Below are 11,338 nucleotides of genomic sequence, written 5' to 3'. Positions count from 1 at the left end.
TTTTTTAATCTATTTTTTTTTTTAGGTTTCACTGATTTTCTCTCAGTGATGAATGATTATCATCACTTCCAGCACCACAAAATTATGCCACACATGTTGTTTAAGAACTTCTCAATTATGTATGTTTTGACTAAATTTGTCATGTAACAAACATTCTTCCTTCCTGACTTTTTGGAGAAAGAAAGGTGGATTCTTTTGTTAATGTTGAAAAATTAGTACATGAAAAATTAACTTTCTATCCTTTTTATACTCAGAGCAGCACTTACATTACTACCAATAATAAAACCTGAACTCTCTACTAAGGAAGACTAACACCACCATCACTCATCTCCCAAAGTGAAGAAGTGCCAGGGAGCCCTAATTTGATTCTTCTTATAACTCTTGGAGAAAGTTGCCATTTGAAAATTAACTTGATTTCAGAATGAGGCATTGATTTAGAGACAGATAACATTTTTAAAATATATCCTTTTAATTCTTGAATGAGTAAGGACAATATTTTGCTGTTTATTGGTATAAAACAGCCCTGTCCCAGGTATACAAGGGTATACGTGAGTCTGTAACATCATTAGCTACAGTGAATTTACTTTACTAGAAAGCATAGCAAAATAGGATTAACTAAAGATATATTTTTAATAAGAAAATGCTTTGAAATAACATGAAATCAATGAACATTTTGACTGTACAATTTACTCATCAAAGTATCAACGTATGTCAGCTCATGTGTGAATTACACTAGATCATTCTAAACACAGCCATGTGCTCAGCAATGTGAGAAATAACTCATAAGCTATTCTCTAAGGGGGTGTACTGAAAACTTCTAAAAGTACCCCAGATATTTGGTCACAGATAAGAGATATACTTTAAGGCAACCTTCCAAGTGAATGTAAACTTTTCTGAAGTGGCCTTTCCAGTAACATATTACTATTGTGAATACTCTGTACTTATTTATAGTGCTGTTAGATATTTTTTTTTTGTAGCACATTATCACACTAATCAAAAATGTAGTGTAAAAAAAACAGCATAAAAATCTTGCAGTTATAAAAATGTCTGGGGTGCTTTTACTCATGGATGTAAAGCAGGCACTTTCTGTTGACTTATCTGCAAATCCTAAATGTTCTCTCCTTATAGTGTTTATCTTTAATTAGAATTGTGTTTCTAATAGTTTGTGTTCTAAATACTGTGTTTGCATATTAAGAAATAATAATTTGCCTAAAATTTGGCTAATTTAAATTTGAGTTTAGAATTTCTTTTAATAGGTCATATTCTACAGAAGCGTTAAAAATAAATAGTGCTACTCTTTGAACATTTTTCAATATGATGACATTTTTCTGTCTATCTTTCTCCAAAACAGTTTTCAGAACATATGAACTAAACTGACTACACTGGAGAAGCGGATACAGGCCATTATGAGGGTCCCCTTGTCGTGACCAATTTGTTTCACTTAATTTCCTTCTTAGCCTTATAATTGGCAGAGACCACCAAGTAGTTATCTGGATTCATGTCCTTTAGAGTTGGAGATTTGCTTTGGATAGGGGATGTTTTGCCATCCACACGGGAGATCTGCAGCATTCGGCAGGGGTCGTGTTTCAACAAATACCCTGCAAAAGTTTCCCAGCCTCCGCCCACACGGACCATGACATGTTTGTTGTGCAGCATCTGAAATGAAAAAATATCAAAAGTGTTAAATTACGAAAATTCTTATAGTATCTTGAATCAACCCCTGATTCTAGTGAAATTAGTGTTTTGGTTTGGATTTCATGACCCATTGTTTTTCTACTTGGTGCACAATGTCTGAGGTAGCATATAGTCTATGAAAGAAGTCCTTTTTTTCTATGGAAGTGAATTAAGGATAAACAACTCCAGAACCCAGCTTTGCTGTGCTATGGGAACCAGCACCTATGTATAATTCTTTGGTTTAATGTGTCTGGAGGCTTCTCTCTGACATCTGATGTTCTATTACAGATCTTATCACTGTCTCTAGTTCCTGCCTACTGACTCAGCTTAGTGCTCCATTTTTCCCAGTGGGTTATTCCCCTCTGAATCAGGATTTTAAAGACCATGGAAATGTCTGCTAATGAATTATAATGCTAAGAGTCAAACAAATACTCAATACAAAATAACATGGAAAAATGCACTAAAATAATTATTGAAGTTTTCCCCAGTCATTGTCTGAGCCCTTGAAGGCAAAGTGTTTTTGAATAGGCAAACATTTATGTTTTTCTTTATTCTTTTTCTTCCTAATTATCGTAGAATATGTCTTTGAAAACAAACAAACAACTTACCCCTAGGCCCAGGAGCCATCTAGAGCTCCAACTTAACAAGGTTATTGATTTAAATGTGAAGAATGCATGATTCTTTGTATCTAGTAAAAATATGTTATGGCAGTTTGACATGGAAAACCAAATAATTTGTCATCAACTTCTTTCAAATATCAGAAAATTTAATATTAAGAGGTAATGTTGCACAATCATCAAAGACCCTGCTGACGCCCTCTCCTGCCCAAAATGTTATGGATACATATGGGTACTGTAATGTTGGGAAGAGGATGTGATTGCGAGAGAAAATCTGGGAAGTCACATCATAGAGTCTATAAAAGCTGTTTCAATTCTTCTTACTTGGTGTCAGCTTGAGATCTAGACTTTTTTTTTTTGACTCCCAGCCAGTGGGAGATGACTTGTGTTCTTATTACTTTCATGTAGCTTTTGATAAAGGTTTTGGACCTACTTTCTATCTGCCTGTATCTAAAATTTCTGCATGTGTATTTGGGGGTTTCATAGAACTTCATTTATGTGGTTGACATGAAGCAGTTTTCAAAATCAAATATTGTGCCAACTAATAAAAATTTAATGAAAAATAGTAATTAAAACTATTTGATTTATATGAATTAAATGTATTTCTACTGGTTATTCTCATTTGAGTATTAGAATTTTAGAACAGAAAGTGAAACCAGCACTACTGTCCCATAGAAATGAGGTTTGTGGTTTCTTTTGAACAAATACAGAAACTGACCCTCTCAGTCTTAAAATTTGAGAAAATTACAATTGTCTTATTTGAGTTCCCTTCTCAGGAAACCAAACATCAGGCATCCCAGTTAGTATCAAGGAGCTGCAAGTTACCAGATCACCACATCTGGACAATGAGACATCAGACCCCTCACCTGTTGTGATTGCCTAATAGACCATCTGTTCCCTGTTGACCAATTCCTCTTCCTTACCATTCCCTAATTCCTGTTTTCAAGGCTACATATCTTCCCTGCTATATAAACCCTTAATTTTAGTCCATCAGGTAGATGGATTTGAGACTGATCACACAGCACCCGAATAAAGCCTTTTTCCCTGGAAACACTCATTGTTTCAGTGATTGGCGTTCTATGCAGTGAGCAGCAGGACCTAGACAGAACCTCTGACATTTCAGTAGCAAAAGGACCTTATAACACATCTTCCAGTTTGAAGTCTTCAAACTTATTTTAGCATCAGAACATACTCATTAAACAAACCCTCAGTGAGAATCCCTGAAACATAAAGCAGATAAAAAGAGGGTTTAGCTTGTAATTACTTTGCCTTTCCTGGCCCTGCCAGTGGCACTGAAATTGGCTCAAGTGTCACACAGAACTAATATTTACTTTTAAAAATAAATAAATATGGTCGGGGATGGTGGCTCACACCCGTAATCTCAACACTTCGGGAGGCCGAGGCGGGCGGATCACCTGAGGTCAGGAGTTTGAGACCAGCCTGACCAATATGGTGAAACCCCGTCTCTAATGGAAAGAAAAAAATATAAAAGTTAACTGGGCATGGTGGCAGGCACCTGTATTCTCAGCTACTCAGGAGGCTGAGACAGGAGAATTGGTTGAACCTGGGAGGCAGAGGTTGCAGTCAGCCGAGATCATGCCACTCTACCCCAGCCTGGGTGACAGAGTGAGACTCCATCTCCAACAATAATAATAATAATGAAAATAACAATAATAAATATAGAAATTGACCCTCCCTGGTCTTAAACTTGAAACTTAAATTTGTCTTATCTGAGTTTCTTGCTCAGCAAACTGACCTTTAGGCAAGGAACAGATGACACCAGACAGTTAAATGCCAGACTCCTTGCCCCTCCCTAAAATTCCTGTTTTCCTGCATGTAGCTACATTCCTTCCCCATTATAGAAACCCTGAATTTTAGTTGATTGGTGAAATAAATTTGAGACTGATGTGTTCTTCTTGGCTGCAGCATCCAAATAAAGCCTCCTTCCCTGGCAATACTCATTGTCTTAGTGATTAGCTTTCTATGTAGCAAGCAAGAGGACCTAACCCCTGGTGTTCCGGTCACAGTACCATGTTGTTTTACAGATGCAGACACTAAGAACCAGATCTTAGGATCTAAGCAAATCAAATCAAAGATCTGGTTCTCAGTGTCTGCATCTGTAAAACAAGAGCCTAACTGGAGGCAGGTTGGACTGGCGCCAGGTTCTTAGCATCTGACTCCAGTCTAGTCCTTTTCTCATGACAGCTTTTACTAAATAAATAAAATCAACTAGGGCTTTTATAATTTTATCCACATATTCATATTCCTACAAATTTCTGCATGTGTTTTACTACCACCAGCTTCCAAAACTTGAATTCACTGGGACAAAAACTGCAAAGGCCAGTGTCAGAATAACACTTGGATTCTTTCTACCACTGTTCGAGAGAACAACTTTGCCTACTTTGAAGTTCTGGCACCTCCTAGCTCTGTAAATTACATTTAAGTCTTGTCTCCAAACATTCTTGGTATCAATGCCCCTGGCAAAATGCCCAAGTCTAATTCAGTGTTTGTGAGCAGGCCATTTCAACCAGAAAGAACCGCCAGTGAGAACGGTTTCTAAACAATTCTAGGAAGCAGTGACAGAAACACTTTTCAGCCTGGAGTATACTGACCATTTAGGCACATATTCAGTTTGCTAATTTCTTAATGAATCAATAGTACTTTGCAAAGTGGATACAGCATGGAACAGAGTCCCATATCGAATATGAATAATACAGAAATTAAATTTCTGCTCACTACTTCTTCCACATCCTTTCTACTGCAGATGTTGGTTTCAGTCCAATATTCTTACCACAGTCAATAGAGGAGGATTAGCAGGAAATACTTTTACAATGTATCTAGATTTACTTTCCTGCCTTTGTAAGAGTAGTCTAATGGACATAATTGTATTTTTGTGAATAACATCCATCTCCAAAGTCTAGCTTCATCATGTGAAAGTTCCTTTAATAAGAACTACAGTTGGAGGAGGCATACAGCTTTGTTGATTGGTTTTGTGTGACTGTGAGGTGGAGGGATATATTTGTTGTTTTCTCATTTTGAACCCCGAATCTAGGTTTTTCATGAGATTATCTCATCCTTTTGAAACTTGCCCAAGGGTCCCATAGAACTGATGTTTATGATTTCTTTTGAATAAACATAGACATTGACCCTCCCAGTCTTAAAATTTGAGAAAGTTAAAACTGCCTTATCTGAGTTCTTTTCTCAGAAAATCAGTCATCAGGCCTCCTAGCTAGTGTCAAGCAATTGAAACTTACCAGATCATCACGTCTGGACTATGGGAGCCAGACCCCTCACCCATTGCCTAAGGGAACACTTGCTTCTTGTAACCAACTTCTCCTCCTTACCCATCCCTAATTCCTGTTTTCCCACACATAGTTACATTTCTTCTCTGCAATATAAACCCCTCATTTTAGTCAGTTGAGATGGATTTGGGACTGATCTCCCATTCTCAGCTGCAGCACCTGAAAAAGCCTTCTTTCCTGGCAACACTCATTGCCCAGTGATTGACTTTCTACGTGGAAAGCAATAGGACAAAGACCAAACCTCTGGTGTATTGGTAACAATTTCCCTTTGATTGTGGTTCTGTAGGCAATAACTGGAGAGGTGTTTTTCTCCAAAGGTATGAGATGACCTCCTTCCACTCCCAGGCTTTTAAAGGAAATAATGAACAGACAATTTATACCTACATTTTAAAAATGTGATCCACAAAATTAGAGAATTGTTTTCCTTTTAGAAACAGATGCAACTTCCTATTAAACACTTTACATGAGACACTGCTTTATATGGACACCTTAAGAATGGGACATTACTAATAGTAAAATCAGATATCAGAGGTTTCTTTCTCTTGGAAGATTTCTTTTAGGTATCAGCCTTAGTAGTTTGTTTGGATTTTCCAATTATTACAAAGAGAGTTTATATTTTTCCTGATCTTCTCTATGGACCTAGTCAGTGCTCTGCAGCTTGGGTCCTTAAAAATTTATCAGAACTGTAAAGTGCTTCTCTCTTTCTTTGAAGGAGTCGTTTTTTTCTTTATTCTTTGCTTTCGTGTTTCTAAGCTACACTGAAAAAAATGACAACATACATAAATATACTATTGCCTTTCACTGAATGCTTCCTTGATGCTGTGTTTGACAAGGGTGTGAGCATCCATGATTCATGTACTTACCCATGATACTTAAAACAGAAAGGACTTTCTACATCTTCAAAGAAGAATATTGATTTCATATTGAAGAGGAGTAATTGTGGAATCCATTACCTTTCCTCATTCCTCATTTTGGCTACTCTCGGGAGATGGAAGGGTTTTAGGTCAATATTATAATGTTTCCACAGCAAACCTTACAAACTCTCTCCATGAAATAGGTGGCCCTGTCTGAGGATATACTCTAGAAAACAGATTTTCAATTCTGAGTTATTCTTGCTGATGTCTCAGACCTTGCTAATCAGTAACCTAAAATTTGCTAAGAAAGCCAGTGGCTAAGCTGTTCAGAGGTTTCAAGCATGGGATTAAGATATCAGGGTCATACAAAAGATAACAAGTGTTGGCAAGAATGTGGAGGAAAGGGAACCTTTACACACTATTGGTGGAAATGCAAGTTAGTACAGCCATTATGGAAAACAGCACAAAGATTCCTCAAATTATTAAAAATAAAGGTACCATATGATCCAGCAATTCCACCCCTAGGTATATATATAAATGAAATGAAATCAGTGTATCAAAAAGATATCTGCACTCTCATGTTTACTGCAGCACTATTCACAATAGCCAAGATATGGCGTCAACCTACACATCCATTAATGGATGAATGGGTAGAGAAAATGTAGTATATGTACATAATGGAATACTATTCAGCCATAATATGAAAGAAAATCCTGTTGTTTGCAACAACAAGAATGAACCCAGAGGACATTGTGTTACTTGAAATAAGCCAGGCACAGAAAGACAAAAATACCATATGATTTTGTCGGAGGCGTGTGAACAAGAGCAACTCCATCTTGAATAGGGGCTTGGCAAAATGAGGCTGAGACCTACTGGGCTGCATTCCCAGATGGTTAAGGCATTCTAAGTCATAGAATGAGATATTTCACAGGATAATTCATAGGATAAGATATAGGATAAGGTCAGCACAAAATACAGCTCATAAAGAAGCCAACCAAAACTCATCAAAACCAAGCTGGCAACAAGAGCGACCTCTGATCATTCTCACTGCTACACTCCCACCAGTACCATGACAGTTTACAGATGCCATGGCAACATCAGGAAGTTACCCTATATGGTCCAAAAGGGGGAGGCATGAATAATCCATCCCTTGTTTAGCATTTCATCAAGAAATAACCAGAATATGGGCAACCAGCAGCACTCAAGAACGTTCTGTTTATGGAGTAGCCATTTTTTTGTTTGTTTGTTTTTTCACTTTCTTAACATACTTGCTTTCACTTTTACTCTGTGGACTCATCCAAAAACCCGCGCTTGGTGTCTGGATCCAGACCCCTTTTCTGTAACAATTTCACTCATATATGGAATCTAAAGATGCTGATCTCATAGAAGTAGAGAAAAGAATGGTGGTTACTAGAAGCAGGAGTGGTTGGTGGGTGAGGGGGATAGGAAGGTGTTAGTCAAAGGATATATAATTACAGTAAGTTAGGAGGAATAAGTTCAAGAGATCTGTTGTACTGCATGGTAACTATAGTTAAGAATGATATATTGTATCCTTCCTTAATTAAAAAAATGCAAAAAGAGTGGATGTTAAGAGTTCTTGCCACAAAAATGATAACTATGTAGGTAATACATTTGTTAATCAGCTCTATTTAGTGATTCCACAATGTATATGTACTTTAAAACTTTATGTTGTACATGATGAGTATGTATAATTTTATCTGTCAATTTAAACAAATACATACATAAATAGAAGAGGATCCATATATACATTCTTTTTTATAAAAGATACTACTGTCATAGAGATTTATAGCCCTGATTATAGAGATTAAAATTCCATGCTTTTCCGGTATGTGACAGATCTAAAAAACAAAGTTGAACACTCACCTCCATCTCCATAAACCAAACTCCCACTGTTTAACCTAAAAGCGAATCAGCCTGCTATTATTATTCAAACTCTTCCCTCCCTTTCCCTAGAATGGTTGCACTGCAATGAGCTTTTCCAGCACAGATGCTGAGCTGGTTTAGCAGGAAGATTATATACTTCATCCAAGAACTCTTCCATCTCACAGATTAGTGACATTAGGTCAATTGCAATTAATTGATTCTTTTACTTTTAGTTTTGGTCAGCTCCATATCCCATTTTATCTATTATTCTCAAACACACCACTTGTCCCCCTCCCTCCATCAGCCTACTGATGACTTCACCTTTATCAAGCATGCATCCTCTATTGACACCTCTACTGACCAATATACCTGAATCTATATTTATCATTTACTCCACCTTTCTTATCTCAGAAGTTCTCCTGTCCAAGTTCAATTCCTCCCACTATGTTCTAACTCTCGCTAATTTCTACTCTTACTCTTATACCTTCTGCTTACATCTGACCTTCTTGATAGTTACATTCACACTTGGTGTCTTCACTTCTAACTTGCTCATCATGGTATAACCTACAGTACACTTTTCTTCTGCCCCATACCTCTTAACTGACTGCACAGGGAAAGGGAGCCAGATGGCATCTACTGTATCAAATACAATGTATGGTCCTTAAACTTTATTTCTCATGATAACTCTGTCAAGTAAGGTATCTAATGATGTTGACCACTCCTTCCTTGAAACTCCTCACCTCTTGACTACCTGTGACAAGTATGTCTCCTGAATTGCCTACTACCTATCTTGTTGTTCTTTCTCTGACTCCTTGATAGGTAACATTTCTTCTACATTTTAAGTTTTGCCATTCCAACATATTCTGTCCTTTGTTTACTGCTTTTCTGACTCTAACCACTCTCTATTTGCAACCTCATGGTTTCCACTACCACCTACTTTTGTCTCCAAATTGTACCTCTAGCCCTAGCCCTGATGTTCAAAACGTCACCCTCAACTGGAAAATCTTCCATGGTCATCTCCTTCCCCAGATAAGTGAATCCTTCCTTGCTGTGTACTGTTTAGTTTCCACATGATTTCACTGTTACATGCATCCCACAATATTGCAATTGCTGATTTACCTGTATGTCCCTTTTCAGAATATGTGAGCTCTCTGAAGAGAGGGATGATGTAGTCTTCATTTCTGGAATCTCATATATGCAAGCTCAGAGCAGGGCCAATATTGTTATCATGTAATACTTCTTTTCATTTGATACTTCCACAAGTTGTACTCACTTTATCTAATCTATAATGTCATTATCAGTATTACTGCTTTTATAGACAGGAATATTGATGCTCTGAGAATTTAAGCAACTTAGGCAGGATCACACAACAAATCAGTAGCAGAACAGGGCAAGAATCCTTTATTCCATTAAACCATACCTGCTAGATTTTGGTTTTCACCCATGCTTGGCTACTTACCTGTGGTAATTCAGCACAGGCAAGACATCACTACTATCAGAAGTAGTAAGTAGTGTAAGCAGATTAACTGTGCTCATTTAAAATGAGTCATAGGCTTATGTCCTAATAAATCTCAAATAAATATTAAATTTAATTTCAGAAGATTATCCTCAAGTAGCCCTAATTATTTCAGAAGTAAATGTGTTAAGTGAGGTAACACGATGGAATACATTCATATCTAGTTATCTGTTGGCATAAGTAAGAAGGGGCTTTGATTTCTGTCCAGTGTGTATCTCACTGGTTTGTTTTTTTTTTTTAATTTTAATGCTTCATAGAGTTGAACATTTTGTTCTTCATTCCAAAAGGTAGCGGCTCTTGCCCAGTAGTATCAATGCATATGTCAATTGAGGATGGTCGTGCAACACGTAATAATGAGAACACAATCTGAGAAATGTGTGTTAGGCGATTTCACCACTATGTGAACATCACAGAGTGTACTTACACAAAACTAGATGGTACAGCCTACTACACACCTAAGCTATATAGGATAGCCTGTTGCTTCCAGGCTACAAACCCGTACAGCAAATTACTGTACTGAATATGTAGGCAATTATAACACGTGGTAAGTATTTGTATATCTGAACATATCCAAACACAGAAAAAGCACAGTAAAAATCAGTATTAAAATCTTATAGAACCATTCTTATTGACTGAAACATAGTTATACAGTACATGACTACATTCAATATCGAGTCCTATGTTGCTGTTATTTTTATTTTTGTTGTTGATAAGAAACACAAGAGTTGCTACAAATAGCCTCCAACACCATATGTTGCAAAGCAGTAGCTTTTGCTTGTTAGTTTTATTATGGCTGTCACCATTTTGAACAACTGGTTTCATTCCTTACTGTGCCTCTGATCATAGCAAAGCCCAGGCGATCCATTACTGACTTAAGCAAAATTTCTCAATTCTGAAGGGGGGAAAAAGACAGTGACCAAAATCTTATCTCAGCTTTTATCCCAGTGGCCCTAATGAAGTTCTATAAGCATAATCAGGCTGTTGCAAACACTGTAAATCGTTTCTTTGTTTCTATTAATGACATACATTCCTTGAGGAAAGAATCAATATGCCTCAAAGTTGTCTTTTGTTTGTTTGTTTGTTTTTGTTTTTTTTAATATTTTCTCTCAGTAATGAGAAGAAACACTCCCATTCTTAATCAAGAGCACTTTGTTTCATGACTCTGTCTTACTGTGATGCTTAATTATGTGTTTTAATTAGAAAACCTCTTCATATGTGACACTAAGAGGGAAAGTGTTTCCTTGGATGACAGAGTCATACAATAGTAGAGCGCTTACTATGTGCCAAGTAATCTACAAATACCCTCTGTTGAAATTAAGAGGATAAAAAGAAACATTGAGGTCACTGGTAATGTTTCACAGATGCACAGTCTGAGAGGTCACATAGGTGGTTCACCAAAGCCAGGCTAGAAACCACATCTTTATTCCCAATCCAGCATATGACCTTACAATTAAGGAGCTGTGTTATTTCAAAAATTATTTTCCTGGCCGG

At 37.0% G+C, this 11,338-nt stretch overlaps 1 protein-coding gene across 3 annotated transcripts in view; it reads right to left on the bottom strand.

The window, feature by feature from the left end:
* Positions 1–445: 445 nt before the first annotated feature.
* Positions 446–11,338, bottom strand: part of GAS2 (growth arrest specific 2) — a 174,895-nt gene continuing 164,002 nt past the window's right edge. For 2 of the 3 annotated variants that reach the window (XM_021925950.2, XM_003910117.4), the window contains exon 8: positions 448–1,656. In XM_021925950.2, the coding sequence (XP_021781642.1) occupies positions 1,438–1,656 (219 nt within the window). In that variant the 3' untranslated portion in view covers positions 448–1,437. Of the gene's footprint in view, positions 1,657–11,338 lie in introns of all 3 variants that reach the window. The other variant, XM_031653386.1, reaches the window with a different exon arrangement.

Source organism: Papio anubis, chromosome 12 (assembly GCF_008728515.1).
Source record: "Papio anubis isolate 15944 chromosome 12, Panubis1.0, whole genome shotgun sequence".
Classification (NCBI taxonomy): Eukaryota; Metazoa; Chordata; class Mammalia; order Primates; family Cercopithecidae; genus Papio; species Papio anubis.
The sequence above is the reverse complement of the archived record's forward strand: the minus strand, read 5'-3'. Positions and strand labels throughout refer to the sequence as shown.